The sequence below is a fragment of the Pinus tabuliformis genome, chromosome X, assembly GCF_031772625.1.
Source record: "Pinus tabuliformis cultivar Carrire ecotype Pingquan chromosome X, CPIR1, whole genome shotgun sequence".
Taxonomy (NCBI): domain Eukaryota; kingdom Viridiplantae; phylum Streptophyta; class Pinopsida; order Pinales; family Pinaceae; genus Pinus; species Pinus tabuliformis.
Genome location: NC_142308.1, coordinates 1,017,484,043 through 1,017,510,597, shown reverse-complemented (window position 1 = coordinate 1,017,510,597; position 26,555 = coordinate 1,017,484,043). Strand labels below are relative to the sequence as shown.

Below are 26,555 nucleotides of genomic sequence, written 5' to 3'. Positions count from 1 at the left end.
TAGATCACTTCCTTCTCAAGTTGCAAGGAATTCACAACCAGCTTACTTTCGTGGGGTCTACACCAGATCCAAAGTTTATGGTCAGGACTTCTCTGAATGCAGTCTCCAAGGATTGGGAGACGTTTGTCCAAAGCATTTTGGGCAGAGTGACTCTCCCTAGTTGGGAGGAGACGTGGGCAGCTCTTCGACATGAAGAGATCAGGAGGTTGACTAAAGCGAGGAGTCCGAATCAAGAAAGAGGAGGATGCAGCTCTAGCATCTGCGGGACAGTAGGGTGTTCAGAAGAGGAAGAAGAAAGATATCTCCAAGGTCAAGTACTTCAACTGAGGGGAGTTGGGACATTATGCATCTCAGTGCCCCAGGGAGAAAGGCAAGGGAGAAGCTTCTGACTCAAAGGCAGCTCCAACAAAGGCGGAGAAGGATGTCGAGACTGATGATGATTGTGCCATGAGTGCTCATGCGCCTCTAGAGAAGAGGTGGAGATACGTTGAGTTGTAGTCAAGAGGACTACATGCAGGGGCAGGATCCTTGAGGTGCCCAAACTCTAGGATCACATCCGGCTACGGGAGCCCTTAACAGTAGTAGCATGATGACAGGTGTCAGGTGAAGCAAGGTGTGGTGAAGTGCAAGGCAGTGCCAGAGTGCAGAAATATGAAGCAGCGCAGTGGAGGTTGCAACAGTGCGAGAGGCACAAAGGTGTTTGCAGCAGCGCAGTGGAAGCACAGGGAGCACAGGATAGCAGCAGAGGTAGCTGTAGCATCATGAGGCTTCTAGACTGACCAGGATGTCAGTGTTAAGGTGAAGTCAGTTACTTACTTCTCGGTAACTGATTTGCAGTGCAACAATTAGCAGTGGCAGTGCTATGGGCAGCATGTTGAGAGGGAGTTGTAGTACAGATGAGGCAGTGGTAGTAGCAGTCTCATGGGCAGCAGTATAGAAAGAAGCAGTGCAGGGGATGTGAGGCAGCAGGTCAAGCATCAGCAGAGATACCAATGCAGAAGATCAGTGTGATGCTTCTATGGTGAAGCATTACTAGAGCACATTCCTCGCTAAGATGGAGTGTGATTTTTGGTAGCATCGAATGTGCTCTAGCCATGAAAATTGGTGGAGAGGCTAAGGCACATGAGATCTCCAAGACTCAGAATTCGTTTGGAGAAACTACACCTAGATGAAGAGATACTAAAACAATTAATATTTTTAATGGCGTTCCTAAGTCTAAACTTTGGAAAATTAAAATATTAATGTGTATTAATATAAAATGGGTGAGAAAGTTCTAAGAGACGACGATCAAGACAGATCTAATCTTAGCCACTGATTAGGGACTTAATCTCGGCCATTGAATCATCAACAGGAAAAGTATAAGAGGAGGCTTGAGGGTTAGTTGGAGACACACCAAGAGAGATCAAGAATTTGATTTTCTGGGGCGAGGTTTGCTGAGGAAATCGAGTTAGTGATCAGTTGCAGCGAGGGGCAGTTCAGTAAGGGATTTTCATCCAAGGTTGAAGAATACATAGTAGAGAGGTTGTGAAGTGTCCTGAGAGATAGCGTAGGCCCAAGAAGGGTTGACGCAGAGGCCCAAGGAGGCAGCGCATAGGATGCAGAGGGTCGTAGAGGCTGACACAGACGCTGTAGAGGCTGACGTAGAGGACGCAGAGGGCTTCAGAGGTAGCACTGGGAAGACTCTATGGGGCAGACTTAGAGCAAATCAACTAGGAGAGGGTGACGCAGTTCCAGAGCAGTGCTTGGAGCATCTTTCGTTGTCCAGCACAAGGAACAGTCAAAGTCACTGTGGGGTTGATCATCCGATTGCTGATTTGCCGGAATATCTGTCTCCGGATAGAGGTACTACTGCTGAGGACATTCTCTGTTGGGTGAGTCAATTCTGGCACCCTAGCTGTATTCAAGAACCTGCTTAATAATAAAACCCTCATATCTGCTGCACCGGTTTTCCCGAATTGGGTTTTTCTGGGGACGATTGTCAAAAAGTAACAGTGTCCCTTGTGTTGTCTCAGTTTATTTCAGTGGTTGATCTGTATATTTGTGAAGGCTGCAATTGTGTTTACTTCGATGTTTATGTTAATAAATAACTTGTTAATGTAAAGAACAAGTAGGAGATAGTAAACCAAATATTGCAATAGGGGTTTCTGATGTATTAGATTCAGAAATTTTCACAACCAGATCGTGGATGTTCCCATTTCTAGAAACTCATTCACTGCTGTTTCGTGTTTTGCAATTCTAATGCTTCAGTACACATTGCTTAAATGTTCCCATTTCTAGAAACTCATTCACTGCTGTTTCGTGTTTCGCAATTCTAATGCTTCAGTACACATTGCTTAAAATTTAGTATCCTGTTGGATCTAAAAGGGGCTATTAAATGGTAATGAGCATTCCATGGCCCATGATACCAGCATTGTAAGTCATCTCTAATATAATTTGAAATATAAGCCAAAAAAATCTAGAATCAACATGTAGAATCCACAAGAATTAAGGATAAATTTCCAATCATGCAGATAATTACAAAAACACCTCCACAGCCATGCAACAGAGGAATTCTATTTTCTCATGGAAAAAGCAAGAAAGCAACCATGATTTCTCTCTGTGCTTAGATTTACCTGGAATATTTCCATGCAAACTTTGCCCAGTATCAATCTTCAAGGGTATGCTTAGATGTACACAAGGCCTGAAATTTCCTTCATTCTGTTACCAGAAAATCATAGAAAAATGTAAATTATCAGAGCATAGAATCAGAGTATATATATATATATAGACACACACACACATCAGTCATGCATGAGAACAAAGATGATTCAAGATCAGGGTTATCATCCAAATCGTTCAAATTCTCTCTAGTTAAATGAGCACTGGATCTGATAGAAACTTACTGAATGTTGGATATTCTAGAATAATATGGCAAAAGTTATTAGGAAAAAAGGGAATTTATAGAAAATTTTAACAGCATATTATAGATGCCTTTCTTACACAGGAAAAGACTATCCTTCCCATTAAAAACCGTATGTTTTGTGGTAAGCATCAGAAAGTCAGCAATGAGATCATCGTAGAAAATCAATTCTTCGTATTTTTAGTTTTACAGACCCTCATAGAAATGTGCTCTTCAAATGCATAAAAAGTGTATTTATCTTCCGCACATTGAAAGAATGTTTGTAGACAAATTATACTATTGCCCTCAAACACATTAGCAAGAAGCCTAGGAACTAACAAGATATTTTAAAAACTCGATTACATTGAATTTTGCAAAGAGAAAATGACTTTTACCAATGTGGGTGCCTTAAGATTGAGTAGGGTCTTTGTGTAGTTCATTTTCCAAGAAAAAGCTATAATGTGCACAACCCTTCAAGAAAAAATCACATTAGTTCAGTGAAGGAACTATGTTGAATGATTTGCATTGCTCTATGAGATACAATGTGTGTTTTGCAAATGAATTATTTCACTTGAAAATTATCATCAAGTCACCTACAATCACACATGTTGGGGATATGCTCAGTAAGTTTGAATCACTGCACAATGGGCCTTAGATGGCATTCAATATTCACCCTTAGTGATCATTCTATGGAACAAACTAGTACCAATGGATGCCCCTTAGAGGTACCATATCTCAGATTAGGGTCCACATCATAAGTGACCCAAACACCTATTTTAAAGAGGTCTAAGCTTCATTTTTACTTTTCCTATTTGAGCAAATTTATCATCATTGACATTATCTCAAGGGGTACTCATCGTACCCACACATCTTCTCTAGTTGGGTCATCTTTATTTATGTTATATGTAGCTATTAGTGAATTTATTATGACATGTGGGACTGTTAATGAATGGGTTGAGCATTCTATAATGAGCAACAATTCACTTACGAAATATCCAACATAAGAAGTTATGATGGTTGAAATGCATATAAGATGAACACTATATAAGTGATAATGAATCAGTGAGATAATTGACCCAATGAGTTTTGTAAATATATATGCATTGACTAGTCACAAAGATGAAGGGTTGTGCCCCTTAGTTTATTTAATTAAGATTGTTGTTGTTCTTAACATTAGTAATCATTAGTAATGTTCATTTACACATTTTAGATTCATTACAATGTTTCTCCCTGTAAGGATGCTTTGTCCACAAAGCATGTTATGATAAAGGCAACATCTTTGTTCTAGCCTATGATGCCTTCTCATGAATCTATTTTTGAAAAGGTGGTTGAAGATGAGACAATATGAGCTATGAAGATATGAGCAGAACTTTTGTATTGTCAAAGGGTCAAACTACACTAATTTGATTTGCTGTCGATGTTATAGCATCTTTTGCCACACTCATTATAAGATGCATATCTTCCCCTAAAGTTATCATTCCCTTTCCCTTTCGCAGACATTTTCCCTTAGATGAACTCTTTTAAAAACAAAATGTGAGTTCACATATGCACCCTTTGTTCTAGCATAACTCGTACATACGCAACTCTTATACAAGCAAAAAGCATATATACGCTAGCCTCCTTCATGCAACTAGCACATGCCTTCATTATGCACGAAAGAAAATAAATTAAATCTGCACATCTGTGTACACTTTCGGGCAAGGCTTACTGGTTATATAGAGATTTCACCTCTTGTAACCTGTCCCTTGTTGCCGCTCAAACTAGCAGGGGACCTAAAGGGGATCCCTAAAAGGGAAAATGCTAGACCAAGGGCAACAAATGGAGACTTAGCCCATTGTCACCTCAGCTAAGGCTCCCTACTATTTACGGACTTTCACTAATGGGAGGAGACCCAGTATATATGGAGTCACAAATGAAGGATAAATATACAAGTGGATATAGAATGACCCAAATAATCCCTTTCCAGGAAAGGTTGAAGAATAGAGCTTGCTTGCATTCTAAGCAAGGTACAATGTCTTCTAGGAGAAGGATGGGAGGATTTGAGGGTTAGGTTTAGGATATATGACTTGTGAAAGAGTTTCCCAATCCATAAAACCCTTACTAAAATTGGTATTCCAAATGGTTCTTGAAGAATTGTCTTCTCAAAGGAAATGGGACCACACGGGACCAAGTGGACCCAACCTAAGTTAGGAGATAAGAATCTAGCAACCAATGATATTCTTAACCTAGGCAATGAGGGGGAAAGGATCAAAAAAAGGATTTTCACTTAAAGTTGTTGAATTGATCCTATGAGGCACTAGCCTTGGTGGGACCAAGGCAAAGTTTGATCTCAGAGCTAGGGCTTAGCTTTTCAAACAACTCCATCGTCGGAATGGCTTCAAAATTGGAGGAGGCCTTGAGGATACACCAGTGCAGGGGAGGCTAGGAGATTGAACTTTTTGGAGGGATATTTTGTTGGGAAAATGATGCCTTATGTGACCCCAACTTGGCTAGACCTAGGAAAAGGTGAAAAAAAGTTGATTTTAGGTGACGACATCTTGGTAGATCAGTGCGTTAGTCTTGGGAAAATGGAGTCTATGATGAATATGAATGAGGACCTTGGTTCTTAGTTAAGGAGGCCTCAAGACTACCTTGTTAGCCTTCTAGGGCAGAGAGAAGCAATCTTGCAGCTTTTACACTTCGATGTGCAGAAGCTGATGGCTTATCAAGATGAATTCGTTGATAGAATTATCCCTAGGAGATTTCATTCAAATTACACGGCCCATACATTGAGAGATGCTATATAGAGACAATTCCACAATTTAAGTAGTAAATGCATGCAGCAATTAGCCCAAAAAATAGCGAAAATCTCAATCCAATGTATATGACAAAGTAAAACAATAATAGCATTAAAAGCATGTACTTACATGTAATAGAACATATCGAACCATCCACAATTTGAGAATAGAGAAGGTCCAAGATAAGATAAACCAAATCCACAAATCAAAATTCATCCATAAAGCTCCAATTCATCCTCCAAGAAAAAGTACGAAATTCTAAAGAGAGAAAAGAGATCCAATCCAAAGTGATGATGAGAAAATGAACTCATCTCACTTGTATTTATACACTAATGAGGAGTTTGAATTAGTCTCATTGGCCTACATAAGCCCCAAAAATAAAATAATGTGTTAATAATCTAAGGTTTGGTGGCAAGCCCACCAAACTAGCTCACAAATGAAATAATAAGCCTCTCAAGAAGTTAGATGATGAATAATACATGTCGTAGGGCCCTCTAAGAGGCCTGATGAGGTCCATGGGTGCCATAGTGAAGAATGGGAACCTCAAAAGTGATGGACAAGGGGTTGGCCCCTTATTCCCCAAGCAATAAACTTGTGGTGCTCCCAATGGGTGTGGGGAACAATATTAACCTCATGGGTCTCCAAATTAGTCGAAGATGCCTTAGATTGTCTCCAAGGGCTCCGATGATGGTGTAGGGGATGCCACATCATCCTACAAGTCCTGGGTCAGCTTCCAAATGCATGGTAGATCTGTGGTGCCGGTTAGGCAAAGGTGAACCAGGTGCATCTTCCTCGTCCAATAGGAGTATCTCGAGCATCTCTAAACATCCTCGAGGATCCATGGAGTGTTGTTTGCTGATGTGCAGGCCCATGGCTCTCAACACACGCCCTACATGTGTCAATGTATCCCTATGGAGGATTAAGACCCAGTATAGGGAGACCAAACCCAAGATGGAGACCATCTGCAATCTTGCATAAGACCCAATGCATCCCCTAGCCTTCCAGTTCAACAAGTCATTAGAGAAATAGAGTAAATGAGCTTATCAACCATGGACCACAGGTGGGGACTTCATAATGGCCTGCCCTTTCATAATGGGCTTTGAGATGTGCCAATGTCTCCTAAACTCCAAATGGGGTTAACCAAGTTTCCTATTACATGGTTTCTACTTCTAAATAGGATAATATGTTCAAAGTACATCCTTCAAACGGTAGTGGCATGTGACAGATAGTGAATGAAGTAGGCAATGAGAAGGGGCAGCCCTAGGCCACATGCTGGGGTAAAAGGGTAGCTAACAAAAGGGAAGCCCATGCTTGGGTTTATAATTTATAGGAGGGACCAATTGTGTTACATGAGGTGCCCTGGCCTTGATTTTTCCACCCTTCTTTATATGCCTTTTGTCTTTTTATGATTTTCTTTGATTAATTGCTCGGGGCTCACGCTGTAAGACCATGATGCATAAGATATAGAAGTGAATACCCGCCTTTAAGGTAAGACGGTTCATTGCCCACCAGCGGTTGGGACAATCATGGGTTCCTATATGATGAAGGAGGCTCATAGTACCTGTAGGAACCAGGGTGATGGCCATGATGATGGAGTAGAGCTCATGTATTGGCTTTTGCCCACGTGCTAAATGTGTTTGTCCTGGCGATCTTTTGCATCTTGTGGTACGTTTTCCTGTTGAATGTAGCCAATTTTTCTTTTTCTCTTCTCTTTAGTTGCATCAATCTCCATGGTATCATCCCAAGCTTGACCCAAGGTGTGGGCAAGGGGAAGGGGAGATCTAGACCCATGTGGACCTAGGTGGGAGAGATGATGAATGGGGTAATAATGAGTGGAAAGGGGGTAATATATGCGGATAAGGGAGCAGGAGCATGCAAGAAAAATCTAGGATTCCCATGAAATACCATCCCTGAAGCCAAATGGTCAGTAAAAGAGATCCCAAGGGATTAGGATCAAGGTTAATATCCAAAAGGGATCTAAGCGACAAGAGCACAGACCTAGCCAATTCTTTATGTTGAATCCTCCCATTAATCCATGCCCAGAAATGTCCATGATAAGCAAACCACAGTACTCAATTACCAAATGACAAGGCATACCTTTAGGTTCGGGAGGCCCACCTTCAAACATACGATCATGGTAGATGGGCGAGGGACTACATGGCTAGGTCAGGCGGTGGAGAAATGGCACAATGAGCTAGTTGGTGGTTGCAAGGGAATGTTGGCTACCGATTGAGGACCATCTTGGAGAAAAAAATTCTCCTAGGGATATCACCCACAAAATGGTGGGTAACATCCCCGACAACCCAAATTACTTTCAAGAGTATTTAATGAAGGGGTGGAAGAGAAAAATAAGTACCCTTATGCTTGCAATTTCTCTCTTTATCCTTTTGCATGCAATCCCCTTATGCTTTTAAGCTATCCCTTTATATTGGAAACCCTTGTTTCCCTATCTTACTATTATTCTTCAACCTTTGGAACCAAGGGACTTCTAAGCCTTGTATTATGGTCAATTCCTTTTATAAGAAATCCATTCCTTTCTGTTCCAATTCAGTGCTTTCATCATATAGTTTATGATCACGAGTTACTTCGTTGATTTATATCATTCAATGCATCTGAATTCTCTTTGAATATATTGTTGTCGCCTAGTAGATGTAGGTTTTGTTACCTACTAAATTGTACCTAGCAAAAGTGAAGATCCCATGGCCCAATATACAAGGCACCTATCAAATTTTCAGAATTCTAAAGTCCAATAGGGCAACCTTTCCCCTTCCTTCTCTCTTTTCTTCTCTATTCTTCTTAGCAAATTTTGCACCTCCATGGAGGAATTGTATAAAATGACACTAGTATGATGAACTTATGTAACAAACTTAGACCCTTGGGACCGAATTACTAAGGATGCTACTCCAGGGTTTTCTTTCACTTAATTAATTATTTTCACCTTTTAGCGATAAATAACAAATTGAGTTTTTTCACTCATAACCTCCAAAGTTGGAGTGCGTCTTAATAACTGGGTTTTCAGTGTGTTTTCTAAAACTAGGGTCAATGTATATTACAATGCTAGGCATTATCTAGAGTTTTACAAAATTGCATTAAGTATTGTTAGGATTTTTTATAATTAAAAATTTCCCGCAAAACAGGAATTTTTAATTAATTTGTATGCAATATGTTAAAAAGTGGCACTAGGAAATGTTGTACGGCATCTGAGTACTCAAAGTACCAACATTACCCTAGTACCCACTTTCAGGTGCAAATAATTGATTTTTTCTCACCAAAATTCACTTTTACTAGAAAAATGAGAAAAAAGATAAAAAAATTCGAAATTAAATAACTAGGGACGGCCTAGAAAACATGTTTTGATTTGACTAAAAGTCACCATCACTTAAGTGAAATGACAAGGCAACCAAATGTTACTTATGCGATGAATTGGAGGCTAGGTTGGTTTCATTTATGAAAAGTGAAGTGGTTCCCCACTTGGCAGAGTTGGCTGCCAGTCAAGGGGGACAAGTTCCCTCTATCAGGGAGGCTGAGTTTTGTTAGTTTTTGGTAGCATCGGAAGTGCTCTAGCCTTGAAAATTGGTGGATAGGCTAAGGCCCATGAGTTCTAAAGAACCCAGAAACCGTTTGGTGAAATTCCAACCGGATTGTATTTTATAAAAATAATCAATATTTTTAATGGGCTTCCTAAATCTAAACTTAGGAAAATTAAAATATTAATGGGTACTAATCAACATATGGATGAAAATGATCTAGAAGGCGGATCAAGTCATGTTTTAATCTTAGCCGTTGATTAGAGACTTAATCTCGGTCGTTGAAGACTCAACAAGAAAAGTATAAAATGGAGGCTTAGGGTTCATTTGAAAACACACACACAGAAAGAATTGATCAAGAATTCGATTCCTAGGGCAGGGTTCGCTAAGGATTTCGAATTAAGTGATCATTTTGCAGCAGAGAGGCAGTGAGAATCTGGGAGAAGGACTTTCTGGAGAATACAGACAGAGAGGCGGAGAGAGCCAGCAGAGCAGAAAAGTTACCTGTCAAGCAAATGTTAGAACTGTCGAGAACTCCTGGAACAACGAGAACTGTCAGGAACTACTGGAACAACCGGGAAAGCTGACGCAGAGGGCAAAACCCGGAACTGCCGAGAACAGCCGGAACAGTCGGGAAAGCTGACGCAAAGGGTAGAAGCCGGAACTGCCAGGAACTGCCAAAACAGCCAGAAAAGTCGACGCAGAGGGCAGAAAAGGTGACGCAGAACCAACCGAGGTTAGCCAGTCTTGTGCTAGATCAGCCGGAATTATGCCGAATAAAGTGAGGTAAAACTCACTCAAATTTTCTGCCAGTATTTTCTCTGTAAAAGATTGCTAGATGAGCATCCTAGATTTGTATTCAGCTATTTCTCCTGCATAATAATAAAACCCTTAAAGTTGTTGCACCCGTTTTCAAGCATTGGGTTTTTCCGAGGAATATTGTGTCCAAAAACAAGTGTCTTATGTATCATGTTCTTTGCTAAATTTTATGTTTCACGAAATCAAATATTTAATTAGTTTAGGTTGCAGAAGTAATTTGCTTCAGTATTAAGAAGAATAACTTGATGAATGTAATTTAAAAATCAAGTAGGTGAAGTAGATTCAGATTTGCTGCAGTAAGGTTTCCTTTAGAGTGTAGGAATTTTCACATGGTATCAAAGGATTGATTTTGAAACAGGAAGAGCAGATCCAGTGCTGAGCAGTAAGGCCAAAAGCTGGTTCGAATCCCCTTGGAGGGCTTGCGCAGTCCTTGTGGAGAAGTTGATCCGACAAAATCTCTCTCTGAGTGAGCCGAAAAAGAGGTACGATTTCTGAATCGTGAGCTTACAGAGGCAGAGGGAGTGACGCAGAGCCTCAGCACAGTGCTAGAAGGCCGCAGTTTCTGCCGAGGTGGAAATCCGCTGAAAAAGAACGAAGACACATAGTAGGGGAATTTTCTCCTCAGAGAACTTTCTGCTAGAAAGTTTGAATTTCTCACTTGTTGGGCAGTTGTGCGAAGCAATGACTAGAGTCAATTCGACAATTGGGTGAGATGGCATCGCATGGGCTCAGAGATCAGGACAGTTTGGACAAAGGCTCCAACTATGTCATATGGAAGACCAAAATCTTAGTTGTTCTGGAGGAATATGATCTTGAGGCCTACATCAAAAGTGTTGTAGTTGTTCCTGCTGACAACAATCAAAGAGAGAAGTACAAGGCCAAGCAGGGGAAGGCAAAGAGGTTGATTCTTGATGGAGTTCAAGATCATGTGGTCTCAAACTTACAGGGCAAGGATACAACCCGGGAGATGTGGGAAGCCTTGTCTTCTCTGGATGAAGGCTCTTTCGTACAGTCAAAGATGTATTTGGAGCAGAAGTTGAAACGGACTTTGATGCAGAAGGGAGAAGGGGTGAACCTCTATCTTCAACATCTTCAGGACACTAGAGACCAGCTTGCTACAGTGGGGTCCACTAATAAGTCAACTGCGATGGTGAGGATAGCCCTGAATGGAGTCTCAGATGAATGGCAAGTCTTTGTCCAAAGTATATTGGCAGGGACCTAGTGAAGGTCAACCTCAATGGTAACAGTGGAAGTGGCACAAAGACGAAGGAGGAGGAGGAGAACGCAGCTCTAGCATCCAAGGGACAGTAGAAGCCGAAGCGAAAGAAAGACATTTCAAAGTTGAAATGTTTCAGTTGTGGCGAGATGGGCCACTATGCATCCCAGTGTCCTTTGAAGAAAAAGGAAAAGGATGAGAAACATGATCCTAAGGCTACTTCAGCAAAGATTGACAAGGAAGAGTATGCCATGAGTGCCCATGCATCTCCAGGAGGGAGATGGGGCGATATTGAGTTGTAGTCGGGAGGACTACATGTGGGTAGGATCCTTGAGGAGTCCACCTCCTACATCAATTCCTAGCTACGGGCACCTAAGATTCAGCAAAAGTGAGATGGGCTTAGTGTCAGATGATGCAGTGGATTGTTTGGAGGACAGATGCAGTAGCTTGAGACCAGAGACTGATCAGCGCAAAGCAAGGTTGGCAGTAGTGCAGTTGGCACAATGTAGGAGTTAGCAGCATCACAGAAGATTCAAAGGGTCAGAATCAACAGCAGTCAGATTCCAACATTCATTGTACTATGTTGAACACAGTTAAGTTCAACTAATTTTGGATGTTTTTTAATTGCTTCTCTCAACAATTGAGTTGCAGTACGAATGTAGTGTTAGCAGTGGTAGTAATAGCAACATAGCACTAAGCAGATGCATCGTTTGAGAGGGAGTTGTATTACAGATGCAGTAGTGGCAGTGGCAGTGTCATGGGTAGCAGTGGCAGTGTCATGGGTAGCAGTAGCAGCATAGTGTTGGTGGCAGCAACAGTGCGGAAAGGGAGATGCTTCAGAAGCAGAGCAGCATGCAGTTAGGCATTGTTGCTAGAGCACTTTCCTCACTAAGAGGGAGTGTTAGTTTTTGGTAGCATCAGAAGTGCTCTAGCCTTGAAAATTGGTGAAGAGGCTAAGCCACATGAGTTCTAAAGAACCTAGAAACCGTTTCGTGAAATTCCACCCGAATTGTATTTTATTAAAATAGTTATTATATTTAATGGGGTTCCTAAATCTAAACTTAGGAAAATTAAAATATTAATGGGCATTAATCAACATATGGGTGAGAATGGTCTAGAAGGCGGATCAAGTCATGTTTTAATCTTAGCCATTGATTAGAGACTTAATCTCGGTCGTTCAAGACTCAACAGGAAAAGTATAAAATGGAGGCTTGGGGTTCATTTGGAAAAACACACACACAGAGAATTGATCAATAATTCGATTCCTAGGGCAGGGTTTACTAAGGATATCAAATTAAGTGAGCATTCTGCAACAGAGGGACAGTGAGAATCTGAGAGAAGGACTTTCCAGAGAATATAGACAGAGAGGCGGAGAGAGTCATCAGTGCAGAAAAGTTGCCTGTCACAGAGAAGCCGGAACTGCCAGGAACAGTCGAAACTACCGAGAACTGCCAGAACAACCGGGAAAGCTAATGCAGAGGGCAGAAGCCGAAACTGCCAGGAACAGTTGGAACTGTCAGGAAAGCTGATGCAGAGGGTAGAAGTCGGAACTGTCGGGAATAGCCGGAACTACCGGGAACTGCCGGAACAGTAGTGAAAGCTGACGCAGAGCGCAAAAGAGGTGACACAGTACTAGCCAAGGTTATCCAGTCTTGTGCTGGATCAACCGGAATTCTTCCAGGTGAAGTGAGGTAAAACTCACTCAGATTTTCCACCAGTATTTTCTCTGTAAAGGATTGCTAGATGAGCATCCTAAATTTGTATTCAGATATTTCTCCTGCATAATAATAAAACCCTCAGAGTTGTTGGACTGGTTTTCCCGCATTGGGTTTTTCCGGGGACTATTGTGTCCAAAAATAAGTGTCCTATGTATCTTGTTCTTTGCTCTATTTTCTGTTTCATGAAATCAAATAGTTAATTAGTGTAGGATGCAGAAATAATTTTCTTCAGTATTTAGAAGAATAACTTGATGAATGTAATTTAAAAATCAAGTAGGTGAAGTAGATTCAAATTTGCTGCAGTAGGTGTTCTTTCAGAGTGTAGGAATTTTCACATGTTTGACACTTAAGTTGGCTATGAGTTGGTTGTTGGCTAACTTTGAGTTACAAGTGAGTCAAGTGGGGCATGTGGCAGCGCACTCCCATGGAACTCCTCTCACATTACAGTTCTCTCCTATTGTTGTCATACACAACCTCCTCTACATGATACGCTGCCAAACTTAAAGGACTAGAAAATAGTTGGTATACACATGTTTATTGATCACAAGTTGAGTCGGGAGAGACTCCCCTTACACTCTTAATTGTTGCTATAGTTGGTAGCCTCCATCTACACACAATCCACTAAAAGATCTACGTTCCTCCCTCAAACTTTTACCCTCAGCCACTTGGGAACTGAACGCAGCCAGTCTTGGTATACTTGGGCAGCTAACTCTGGCCTTAGGATTGTCACCCTTCGCCACTTGGAGACTCGCTTCTCATTGGCATATTCCCCCAAATTTCTATAAATGTAACCCCCATCTCTCATTGCAAGCAAGGGTTGGAAGTTTGAGCTTAGGGAAGTATTGTTGGTGTTGCTTTGTACTTGTCTATCAATAAAAAAAGACATTGGAGGTCAAATGGATGTCAAGATTTGTGTGGCTTGCTTGAAGCATATTTGAGGTAACTTTGTATATGTTCATATTTGAATTATTTTCAATTTTGTAGCCTAAGCCCTAATAGGGGCACTGTTGTCCAAAGAAAAGGCTAATAAGTGTTTACTACCTTCTTGTTGGCTTGCCTTCTAGACTTGATTAGTACATGCACTTCTCAGTTGAATAGCATATTTAATCTTGTCATCATGTGAGTCATCACCTATGCCACAAAGTTGGAGTTGGGGAAGTTTTTGGTTGAACCAACCATCCTCAAGTATTTTATGGAGCATTAGTCCCTCTCACATCAAGGGACTCCAAAGGACTTCAAAACAACTTCAAAATCCCCCATATTTCTCTCTTGCTTCCTCATTGAAACTCTAAATGTTCCAAAGTTCCTTTTCAAGCATTCTATTGACATGTCTATCATCTCAAGGCTTGTTAGTTACTATTGCTATAACCACAGTTATGTTAGCTAACAAAAGACCAAGTTTTCCTGGTTTTCCCTTAAGCTAATTAGTGTAGGAAATTAGTAGTTTATGTTGGTTGATGTAGCTCAAACAGTTGAGAAATATAGGGCAGCTAGATTACGGATGACTTCTCTTTACTTTAATAACTGCTTGTGATGTTCTTTACTTCAACTTGTAGTATTTAGAATTAGCTTCTTGTTTTCTTGATTATTATAGTGTTCTTATCATCAAGCAACTATCAAAACATGAAGATCAATAGAATAAATGGACACAAGGTGTAGGCTGCTAGCCAGGGCCAAAACCTCTCATAGAGAGGAAAACCCACAGGAAATTCTTCTCTTATAGAAACTTCAAATGACAAATTCCAAGACCTTTAGACTCAAGACTGAGACCCCTCCAAGACCAAGTAAACCTTCTCGATGAGCTTTCCTTCTCAAAGTCGAAACAAGTCAAACAACTTCCAGCAACAAATTTCAGCCTTCTAGAAACTTCTGCAACTTTGACCCTCCAGTAACTGTTGCAATTTCGGCCTTCCAAAAATAGCTGCAACTTCGCATATGTCGGTGAATCAGGATTCTTTTCAACTTATTTTCTCCTTTGCTTGAGTTTCTTCTTCCTTCTAGGCAAGCAGACCATCAAACAAACTTACTTTAGATTTCAGTCCTTTACAGACCGGAAATTTCGTCCTTATAGTTGTAGAATGTGGACTTTGGGTAGCATCGGATGTGCTCTAGCTCCGAAATTTTGTGGAGCGGCAAGAATACATAAGATCTCCAAGACCCAAAAATCGTATGGAGAAATTCCACCTGGATTGTGAGTTATTAAAATAATTAATATTTTTAATGGGGTTTCTAAGTCTAAACTTAGGAAAATAAAAATATTAATGGGTATTAATAAAAATATGGGTGAGAAGCTTCTAAGAGACGAGGATCAAGTCTAATTTAATCTTAGTCGTTGATTAGGGACTTAATCTTGGTCGTCGATTCATCAACAGGAAAAGTATAAGAGAAGACTTGAGAGTCATTTGGAGACACACCAGACAAATACTCAGTAACCCAAGGGAAATCAATTCTCAAGGAGAAGGAGTTCGATTTCAGAGGGAGAGTTGCAAGGTGAAGGAAGAGGAGGGCATCAGCATCAGTCAAAGACAGAGGAGGAGGTGACGCAGAGCATCAGAGGGACAACGTAGAGGATCAGAGAGACAGTGCAACAAGTGACGCAGTCCTCATGCAGGCCTCAAGTAGAAGTTATGTAGAGGTGACGTAGTGAAGGCTGAAGGGTCTCCGAGGTGTCAGAATTTCTCCAGAGCAAGGGGAAAAATTGTCTCAGGTGTTTCTCTTAAGAGGTTTCTCTATATTCTATAAAATCATTCCTTGTAAAGAGGTTGTCACTGAAGAATAATAAATAAACCCTCATCTACTGCACCGGTTTTCTCGCATTCTTGTGCTTGTATATCACTGTTATTTTCTCTATGCTATTATGTGACAACTGCAGTAGAATTTATTTTGACGTTTACTGAAGGGTTTTGTAAATAACTTAATTAAGTGGGAGAAATAAATCAATTACTGCAGTAGAATTCCGTGTTAGAAATTTTCACATGTTATCAGAGCAGAGATCGAGCAACAGGATTAGAGAATCTGCAATGAGTTGGGAGCATGGTGTTGGGGCAGCAAGTCAAAAGGACTCACGCAGTTCTCCCGGGAAAGAGGAGAGCACGAAGAATATGGATTACAACTATTCTATGTTAGCTTCCAAAGTGAAAGAAGAAGTCGCTTCCTTCGCAAGTTCTGCTTCCTCTAAGGTTTGGTATATTGACAGTGGATCTTCTGCGCACATGACTTGTATACGAGAATGTTTTTCGAGCTAGCTATTAGAAAGTACATATGAACTTCCAAATCACCATGGGAAATAAGTCAAAATGTACCCCCGTAGGGAGAGGTACTATATTCTTTCAAACAAAAGCATGGGATCAACTTCGAGCAACCAATGTGTTGCATGTGCCAGGATTGGGGATGAACTTACTCTTTGTATCTCAGTTACAAAACAAGGGCTATGATGTTTTCTTCATTGGGAAGAAAGTATATGTCAAACAACCGAGTTGGAAAAGAAGGCCCAAATTGGAGTGAGAAGTAACAGGTTGTATAAGTTACATCTAGAATCTCCAATGGAACTGATAGGCAGTAGTGGGGAACAAGATTTGAATGAACTATCACACAAGAGGATGGAACACTTGCACCATGGGGCTCTAAGAATTCTCGGAAGAACAGTCACAGGAGTTCCAGAGTTAAGTACCAAACGAGACTATGTATGCAGAGGGTGCGCACTAGGAAAGTACGCCAAAGCAGCATATTCTAGATGTAACAGTACGGCTAAGAGTGTTCTAGGATTGATACACTCGGATATAGGCAGACCCATGTCCACAAAAGCTCTTAGTGGTGCTGAATACTTTGTCACCTTCATTGATGACCATTCCAGGAAGACTTGGATCTACTTTCTAAAAACCAAGGATGAGTTTTTTGATCAATTAAAAGAGTTTAAGGCTCTAGTTGAGAATCTGACAGGGAAGAGGATTAAATTGTTGCGCTCAGACTATGGTGGAGAAGACATTGATAAGCACTTCACTAATTTTTGCGTAAGGGAAGGCATCAAGAGAGAATGGACCGCTCCTTATAATCCAGAGCAAAATGGAGTACCAGAGAGGAAGAACAGGATTATTTTTGAAGCAGCAAGGTTGTATGATTAGGATATGCCCAAATTTCTATGGGTTGAAGCATGCAGCACAGAAGTGTATGTCCACAACAGGACTCCTCACAGGGCATTAGGTAAGATTACTCCGGAGAGTGTCTTCACAAGTAAGATGCCTGAGGTGAGTCATTTCAGAATATTTGGGAGTTTGGCATACTACCATATACCCGAAGAAAAGAGGAAGAAATTGGATCAAATTGCAAAAAAGGGATATCTTGTGCGATATAGCAAGAATGCTAAGGCATATAGAGTCTATCTTCCGAGAAATAGGAAGATTGTAGTTCGATGGAATGTAAAGTTCATGAAGGACAGAGCTTCCAGGAAATCCCGAGAAATGCCTTCTGAAGAGCAATCAAAGAATGATCCATTGGTCCAGCCACTTCGACCAGCAGAAACCAGCACCAGTATTTCTCCTAAAGACAAAATTCCTAAGGTATCACAACAGGTGGAGTCTCAGGAAGAGGAGCAAATAGATGTACCCACTACCAGTGGAAGAATGAGTCGGGAACTTCGATAGATACTACGGGATGCAGAGGAATCGTTGGAGTTCCTGGGAACGAGAAAAGGGAGCGTAGACAGCCAGATAGGTACCAAGCCTTGGTGGCTCAGGTTGGAGAACCCTATAATTTTCAAGAGGTCGTTCAGCATCAAGTGAGGGTAGATGCTATGGTGGAGTAATACAATTCCATAATGGTCAATGATGTCAGGAAAGTGGTACCTAGGCCTCAGGACAGGTCAGTGTTAGGTTCGAGATGGATCCACAAGGTCAAATATGCTGCAGATGGCAGTGTGGAAAAATACAAAGCCAAGTTCATGGCTAAGGGGTATGCTCAGAAGGAAGGGATAGACTACTAAGGAACCTTCGCCCCAATAGCCAGGTATACTTCTATTAGATCTGTGATATCCCTTGCAGCACAAATGGGGTTGGAGATTCACCAGATGGACGTCAAGACTACGTTCTTGAATGGGGTGATAGAAGAAGAAGTATACATTGAACAACCACAGTGTTTTTAGACACATGAGAAGAAATATCATGTATGCAGGTTGAAGAAAGCCTTTTATGGGCTTAAACAGATGCCTAGAGGATGGTACGGTCGAATTGATGGTTACTTGCAGAAGATGGGATTCGTCAAGAGTGACGTAGATCCCAACCTCTACTATCTGATTGTAGAGAATGAGCCTCTAATTCTGGTGTTATATGTGGATGATCTTTTTCTAACAGGTTCATCCAGGCTCATCAAAGATTGCAAGGAAAACCTAGCTACAGAATTTGACATGAAGGATTTGGGGTGGATGCATTATTTTCTAGGGTTGGAAGTTTGGCAGCAGAAGGATGGAATTTTCCTTGGACAAGGGAGATATGCTACAGAAATTCTGAAAAGGTTCAGAATGCAGGACTATAGACCTATGGCTACTCCAATGATTACCAACTGGAAGAAGATTGATGCATCTGAAGATAAAGAAGTCAATCCCACCTTGTACAGGAAGCTCATAGGGTCATTGATGTATCTTGTCAATACCCGACCAGACATTTGTTACGTTGTCAACACCCTCAATCAGTTCATGGTGGAACCAAAGAGGGCGCATTGGGCAGCAGCCAAGCATGTTCTCAGATATATATACGAGGAACAGTCAAGCATGGACTAATGTACACCAGAGGCAATGACATCAAGCTTAGTGGGTTCACTAATGCAGATTGGGCTAGAAGTTCAGTAGATCGGAAAAGTACCATTGGGTACTATTTCAACATTGGATCAAGAATGACCTCCTAGTGTAGTAGGAAAAAGAAATCCGTAGCTCTGAGCTCAGCTGAAGCTGAATATATGGCAACTAGCACAGCATCGTGTGAAGCCATATGGCTTAGGAAGTTGCTTGTGAATCTATTCAGGAGAAGGATGGAAGCGACCAATATTTTGTGTGATAATCAAAGTTGCATCAAGCTCTCTGAGAATCCAGTTTTTCATGATCAGTCGAAGCACATTGACATCAGGTGTCACTTTATCAGAGACTGTGTCCAACGAGGGGCAGTACAGTTACAGTACACTCCAACAGGAGAACAGGTGGCAGACATTCTCACCAAGGCTCTAGGAAGAACAAAGTTTGTTTATTTCAGGGAGAAGATGGGGATGATTGAGAATCTGTTTCAGTAGCAGAAGTGGATAGTACAGGGAGTTGCAGTGCAACAGTTAGCAGTGGCAGTGCTATGGGCAGCATGATGCAGCATATTCAGAGGGAGCTGTAGTACAGATGTAGTAGTGTGTAACAACCCATCTATAAATACAAAGAACGCAAGCATAATAGCAGGTATACGGTGCATGCATATGATAGCTACATATGCATGTGTCGCATACACCACACTAGTATTTTATACTAAATTGATTATAAGTGCTAAATACCATGACCCTTCTGGGAAAAGAAGTTCTACTCATTCATCAATATTGCCTAATGTATGGTTAGATCAAAGAGGACTATATACATATTATATGTTCCAAATTATTGATGAAATTATATTAACAAATTAATATAATAAAGGTTAGTTATTAATATAAATAATTAATTTAAAAAAAAAGGTCCAAGTATAAGTTTATAAAACTTTATATTAAAATAAATATAAATAGAACTTTATATTAAAATAAACAAATATAAATAAAAATGCGATATGTTTTAAATGTTATAAAGTTATAAATGATACATTATATGGTTATAATGAGACATGATAATGTTATAATAACAATGACACATGTATAATGTTTAAACGTTATAATCAATGTTGTTAAAAGCGCGATCGGGATTTAATCGGCGCCGGGAAAAAATCGGAAAAATCGTTAAAATCGGGAAAAAATCGTTTGGCACAAAAATATTCAATTTTTTTCATTTTTTTTCAATTTTTTTAATATCTAAACCATCTACAACATAAAATAAATACATTGACACATAAATATGATAAAAAAACTAATATATAAGATGTTTAATATCATTTCTAGCGCTAAAATCACACATAACATTGAATCATGTCCTGAATAGTAAGTCCTGAGTCCCAACTCAGCCTCAAAATATCAACAAAAAATATGATAATGTATCTCATCATGTCATAATGTCATATACAATAAAATGAAAGTCTAAGACTCTAATCCTATTGATTTCCTCTGCCCCTCTTGCGAGAAAATGTCACTGCTTTCCCTTTCCCCCTAGATGAAGATGCTGGTGCCTGTGGTGGTGGAAATGGCAGTGGAGTCTGACGTGCTCTAGAAGCTGAAGAAGTAGCTGTAGAAGTAGCAGCTACTGTAGGTAGACAGAGACCACGTCCTCTAGTGGTAGCCCGGGTAGGCGGTGTCACCTCCTCCTCCTGCTCCTCCAACTCCTCCTCCTCCTCCTCCTGCTCCTGCTCCTGCTCCTCCTCCTCCTCCTCCTCCCCCTCCTCCTCCCCCTCATCCTGCACTAACCAATCCTTAGTGGGATCCATGAGAGGCCTCTCGGTCTCAACCCTCCATTCAGCAGTGGTGTCAATCTCATCCAATGAGATGGCTTCCATATCAGGTGTCTTGTCTAGTTGCCTCACCCACAATCGAAGATTGTAGTAGACATAGACCATGTCATTAAGTCTACGGGACTCCAACCTGTACAAAGTTCATGAAATAATAATTAATAATTAATATTATAAAAAAAAATATTGTTTGTGAATTCAAAAATTTATTTGGAAATTTGCAATATTTTAAATGTTTAAGTGTTAAGTTGTTAACCTATTGCGCTTCTTGTTGTGTATTTTTTCAAATACACTCCAATTGCGCTCACATCCCGAGGAGCTGCATGTTTGGCTGAGGATGCGTATGGCAAGCTTTTGCAAAAGGGGTACTCTGCCACCATACATCTTCCACCATGCGGCTACAACAAAATTACAAATAAACATAAGAAAAAAATGGAATTTGAAGAGACAATGAAATTTGAAACAAAGTTACAAACTAAAAAATACCTGGCATTTTGGCCGTCCTATCAAAGATAGCCATATCAAAGCCAAATGTGCCACCTGACATCTTATACGTCTCAATTTGTTTAGAGATCTCCATACGTTGTTCTGGAGTTCTCACCATCTTCTGGACACAGGTTAATAATCCATCCATGATCTCAGCATCAAAATCAAACCCACATGCATAAGAAAATGCAGGGTTCAGGAAAAGCCCAGCAGCATGAATGGGACGATGGAGTGTTTTGTTCCATCGCTCATCAATGACGTTCCATAGAAGGAGTTGTCTCTGGAACCCATCATCTCCCTTGTCATCATAGTAGGACCGAATGGCTTCTTTGGCCCTGTCCATGGCTTCATACAAATAGCCCATTGCGGGCTTCTCACCATCTACCAACCGAAGAACCTTTACCAAAGGTTCAGTGACAGCGCACACCTCCTGCACTCCCGCCCAGAAGTCTTCTTGGTATGAAACAAGTCTGCAGACGGCCTCTCCTTCTGGTTTGCGGCTCATTGGCGAAGAACGCCACTCCTCTGAAACAAACATTCTCTTCAAATCCCACATAGATTTCAAGAGGGATTGAAGAGATATGAAACTCGTCGCAAACCGTGTAATGGCGGGGCGCACCAACTCTTTGTTGTTGGTGCATTTTCTCATCAAGCTAAGCACAGATGTGTGATTGTAAATAAATTTTGTGATGGTTTTTGATGAGTCAACAGCCTCTTTGACAAAGGGAATTTTCCCTATGTCCTCTAACATCAAATCAATACAATGGGCAGCACAAGGTGTCCAAAATAAAGTAGGATGCCTGTCCATAAGCATTCTACCAGCAGCAACATAATTTGCAGCGTTGTCCGTTATGACTTGGACAACATTTTCTGCACCCACCTCCAAAATAAACACATCCAGCAAATCACATAAATTTTTTGCATCTTTGATTTGATGAGTTGCATCAATAGATTTGATAAACATAGTCCCCCTGGGACAACTAACCAAGAAGTTTATAAGGGTTCTCCCCTTTTGGTCAGTCCAACCATCTGACATAACAGTGCATCCTGTTTGTGCCCAGGATTCCCTAAAATCCTCCAATCTTTGGGTGCAGTCACGCTTTTCATCTTGAAGAAGCCGGCCTCTGAAATCATGAAGAGAAGGGATTTTGTACCCCGAGCCAACACTGGCAATAGCATCAACAGTAGGTTGGAAAAATGGATTATTCCTTACAATGCTGAAAGGAATATCACTCCAGAGGAGAAATTTTGTCATCAACTTGTCAGCTTGTTCTTTTTCAGTTCTTTTCATCATTGAACCGATAGTTGGTTGTGCACCAGGTGTGGTTCGAGGAACAAAAAATGATGATGCAGCTACCGGATTGACTGACGCTACAGTAGAACCAGTGCCACTTGGCCCACTTCCTTCAGCTGACCTTTTTAGTTGCCTTTTGAGTTCTTCTTTGGCCTCTTTAGAGTGCTCTAATTCTCCCAATGCTCTCATGGCTTTTCGGATAATTTCAGCATTTGTATTAGGACAGGGCACCACATCACGTCCAGGGATTTGTGCAAGGTGGAACTTCAACCTGTACACCCCCCCGAATATCTCCTTTCCACACAACTTGCAATACAAGTTTTGTCTATCATTCGGAGTTTTAGGGTCACCATATTCCCAGAAAGGATCCAATTTCCTTGGCATGTTTGTTTTTGAATTTTGAATTTGCAAACCTATGGAAAAAATTAAAAATAAGGATTAGGAAATAGGAATTTAGGATTACATAATACAAATTACAATTTAGCATTTGCAAAATTACAAGTTAATTATTTCCAAAATCCCAATTTCTAAACCCAAGTTACCCAACCAAATGCCAATGGCAAATGCAAAAAAACAATGAAAATTCAAAAAAAATAAACAATGTTTAAAGAAAATGAGAAAATAAAAATAAAAAATTGGTTCTCATAGTCATAACAAATAACCCATCCCAAATCAATGAAAAATTTCCAAAAATTCTTTAAAAACAATGAAAAACAAAGTTTTTATAGAAGCAAAACAAAAAAAAATTAATCTACATACCTGGTTTATGGACAAATTGGTGATCTTGGCTTGGATTCCTCCTAAAATCGCTTGGATTCGCTCCCAAATCCGACGGCAACCCTCTCCCTCACTTCTTCTCCTCCTCCTCCGCGCGGACTGCTCAATGAAATAAAATAAAAATCGATTTTCCATATAAAACGCCCGCTGCCCGCGCCTCTGGCGATTTTTACCGAAAAAATCGCCTATAAAAAAAAGTGCCGATTTTTATCGATAAAAATCGCGATAAAATCGGATTTGCGAAAAAATCGCGATTTTCCGATAAAATCGCGATTTTAACAACACTGGTTATAATACCTTAATGCTACATGTAAACACCATCACATTTAAATTAAATTGAACCCTAAATATAAGGTAAATACACCTGTAAAGGATTGTGACTCACGTTCATAAAAGAAAGCTGTCACTATGAGGGAAAGTGGTGGGATCGGTGGTGAAGAGGGCGGTCACCACCAAGGAGAGCTACATATAGAGGTAGACGGAGTTTTAGAAGGGGGTTGAACAACGGAGGAAAACCAGGAGGAGGAATTCAGAAGGGAAGGAAATCGGCCATTACAACAGCTTGAGCATTCTGAGGTTCTGGAGACGGGAGACAGTGAGCTTCTGTTGAGAAGCTTACTGGATTGAGCAGCCAGGCTCTGCTCAGTCTGGCTGGGTGGAATTGGTCTCTCGGTAATTGGAGCAGCGTAGCCGCAGGGATCTTCAGCTGCAGCAGTTCAGGTAGCAGTGCAGGTAGGTTCCTGCTTTAAACTCCTTACTGTTTTATGTATATCTGTTTAATGGTTCTTACATATGGTATTAGAGGGTGTGTTCAAACCCTTTCGACCTCATAGGCCCTTATAATTTTCAAACCCTTTGTAATTTTCATGCTTTTCTGTCACTTCTTCGCGGCATTGGAGTACCATTCAATTTTCCCCTTTGATTGCGTTCATTACAGGCTGTCAGTGCTATGATCGCTAGGAGAAGGCAAACATATCATAGAAACGTACGGAATAGTAAATATGAACTCAAAACGACTTGAAACCTATAGGAAATTCATAGTTTGTAAGCATTGATTGTGAATAGGCCTCCTGTTGCACCGAGTATTAGCTTCCATGTTAAGATTCTCTCTCTGTTCTGTTTCATTTCTGTTATTTGTGTAAAAACAAAAGCAAAAACAAAAACAAAAAACAATCTGCGGGACCTTTAAATATCAATTCATGGAAATCAGTACCTGTGGCCAAAGGAGGTGGCAAACGAAGTTTCCTGCATGTCGGAATCATCAGATAATGTGACGGTGAATATTTCAAGAATTTTGTGTGAAATGATTCTTCTATGGCTTCTGGTTCTGACTTTTCCTGTGGTCTATGCAAGGGAATGGATGGACTTTCTCTTGTTTCTTAGAAAATGCTCTAATTTTGTCCTATTCTGTTACTGAATTCCCTCCCTTCAGTTAACCTTTTGGCAAAACGTTTCAAAAAAAAAAAAAAAAATCAAGCCGTAATGCAAAACCAATCCTATTTCTTTTGAGGACAGCGTAATAAGGTTGAAGAGCTGTACTTATTTTACGGGGGTTTCCATTTTTTTGAACTTATCTCACTGAAGATCAAGGTCACTTTGTTTCCCTCCCTGAATATCCGAAGTCTGATTTGCATTGTAAACATTGATGACTGTTCCGATAGGAATCAATTTTTGCCGCAGATCTTGGCTGGAGTTATTTCTCTCAGTTTTCTTTTGAATTGTTTGACAGAAGTCCTGAGCGGTTAGCTGAAAGTATTTTCCAGAATTTGTACACTAATTGTTTGTAGAAATGTGTCAAAGGAAAAATTTCAAATTTTGGAAACATTGCTTGAATTTGTGGATAGTATCCCTAGTTCTCTGATCTACGGTAATATGAACTGGGCCACCGTCTGCAATGAAATCCAACATGGGCACAACAAATCAAAACATCTAAAGTATTTCTAACAAATTACAATACAATTTTGGCATTTAACCGTAAATCGTAGATCATTTTTAAGCAATTTTATCCACAGGATGTGCTTCCATGTCATTAAAAACATACTTCTGCTGACAAATCATAATACGTGTCAAGAGGCACTTAGTTACTTCCTTGAGCAAAATTGTTTTGTTGATCTAACTAACCCTTTTCATAAGATACAGTGAGCATATTTGGAAGATATATATGAACACATTTTGGCCTTTTCTAATGCAATCTTTTCAGATTCTGTGTAAAATCAGTTTATTCACGAAATTATCGTTGTGATGATCATCTCAAAACCATAAGTCACAGTTTCAAGAAGGCCACGTCATATTTTTTATGGTATTTACGCTGATTTATTAGGTCCGTTATTATGGCTGAAATTATTACTAGGACAATGTTAAAGTTGTAATTTATGAAAGAGACCATATGTTGTTAAGATGAATAAAGTTGCATTTAAAGGAGCCTAGGAAGACTGTAATTTAGTGGATAAGACAGGTTCAGAGTCAGTTTAGTTTTTTTTAGGAATAGATATATGTCCATAATGCCGGAAAAGGTGGAACAATGTAAATTCGATTTCACAATGGAAATACTGAATATAAATATTAAAGACCTTTTTTTAACTGGTTGTCACCAATGTGTCTGGACATGTGGCTGCTTCTACGCCAGCAAGTGCCCAGTTCAAACTTCAAATCCCTTTAATGAGGTGCACTAATCTACATCCTCAGGTTTTGCTAGGGAAGCTATAGGTTGCCCATTAAATAAATCGACTTGTTTTTTTTTTTCTAGCTTATTTTAAGCATTACTCGGTGTCCTTGAATAACAAATGCAGTCCTTGTCAAGATTTTCTGTTTATCTTTGCTTAATTCATCAGGGCTTGCATTTAGGTTTTTGTCCTACTCTTCAATTGATAACCAAACATGCAGAAAAGTTATCTATGACTAAACTGCTTTTATTTTAGTTTCCTCATAATGGTTCCACTCTTCTCTTTCCCTTCGTAGGTCACGTTTTCCTGTCAATAACAAATCGCAAAGCTTCTAAGTTTGACAAAAAAAAAAAAAAAAAATAACAGAAAACCTCCTAACAATGAAATGAAGTTAGGGGCAATTAGAATTGTCTAAAATTATCATTTTACTCACAATTTTGCATAGTGGACTTCATGATGTTGGAAAATGGTCACCGTTGTTCTGTGCATTTTATGTTAAATACGCTAATGACAGTGGCCAGGGAGTTTGGTTGACTATTCAACCAGGAAGCCAGGTTTGAGTAATCTTAGTGCAATGGTAATAAATTATGTCAATAAAATGTTGAGAACTGATGAGTAGAAACATTCATGTAATGTGTTTGAAGAACTCACCCTGAAACCATTACCTATGGAGTGAGTTAATAAGTAGAATAACTCAACTTTTCTTGTAAGTCCATTTTTGTGGAAAAGTAAAAGTTCCACCTTGATCTGGTCATGTAGAAATTTCAGTGATTGAGTCATTTTAAAATGGGCT

General features: G+C 40.1%; 2 protein-coding genes across 5 annotated transcripts in view; both read right to left on the bottom strand.

Annotated features, from left to right (window-relative positions):
- Positions 1-26,555, bottom strand: part of LOC149143195 (uncharacterized) — a 427,005-nt gene that overhangs the window by 139,936 nt on the left and 260,514 nt on the right. For all 4 annotated transcript variants that reach the window (XM_089448074.1, XM_089448072.1, XM_089448073.1 and 1 more), the window contains one exon: positions 2,613-2,697. In XM_089448074.1, coding sequence (XP_089304200.1) covers positions 2,613-2,697 — 85 coding nt within the window. The remainder of the gene's footprint in view (positions 1-2,612; positions 2,698-26,555) is intronic.
- Positions 19,996-20,965, bottom strand: LOC149143196 (uncharacterized). The gene is made up of 2 exons (XM_089448114.1): positions 20,799-20,965; positions 19,996-20,675 (listed from the first exon to the last, which is right to left on the bottom strand). The coding sequence occupies exons 1-2, from the start codon at positions 20,963-20,965 to the stop codon at positions 20,192-20,194; spliced, it is 651 nt and encodes a 216-aa protein (XP_089304240.1). The 3' UTR covers positions 19,996-20,191.

Excerpts from the sequence above, each read along its gene's own strand:
- LOC149143196 (XM_089448114.1), bottom strand. The coding sequence starts at position 20,965 with ATGTTTATTTGTAATTTTGTTGTAGCCGCATGGTGGAAGATGTATGGT. Across the intron at positions 20,676-20,798 it reads CACAACAAGAAGCGCAATAG|GTTGGAGTCCCGTAGACTTA; the intron begins GTTAACAACTTA and ends AACTTTGTACAG.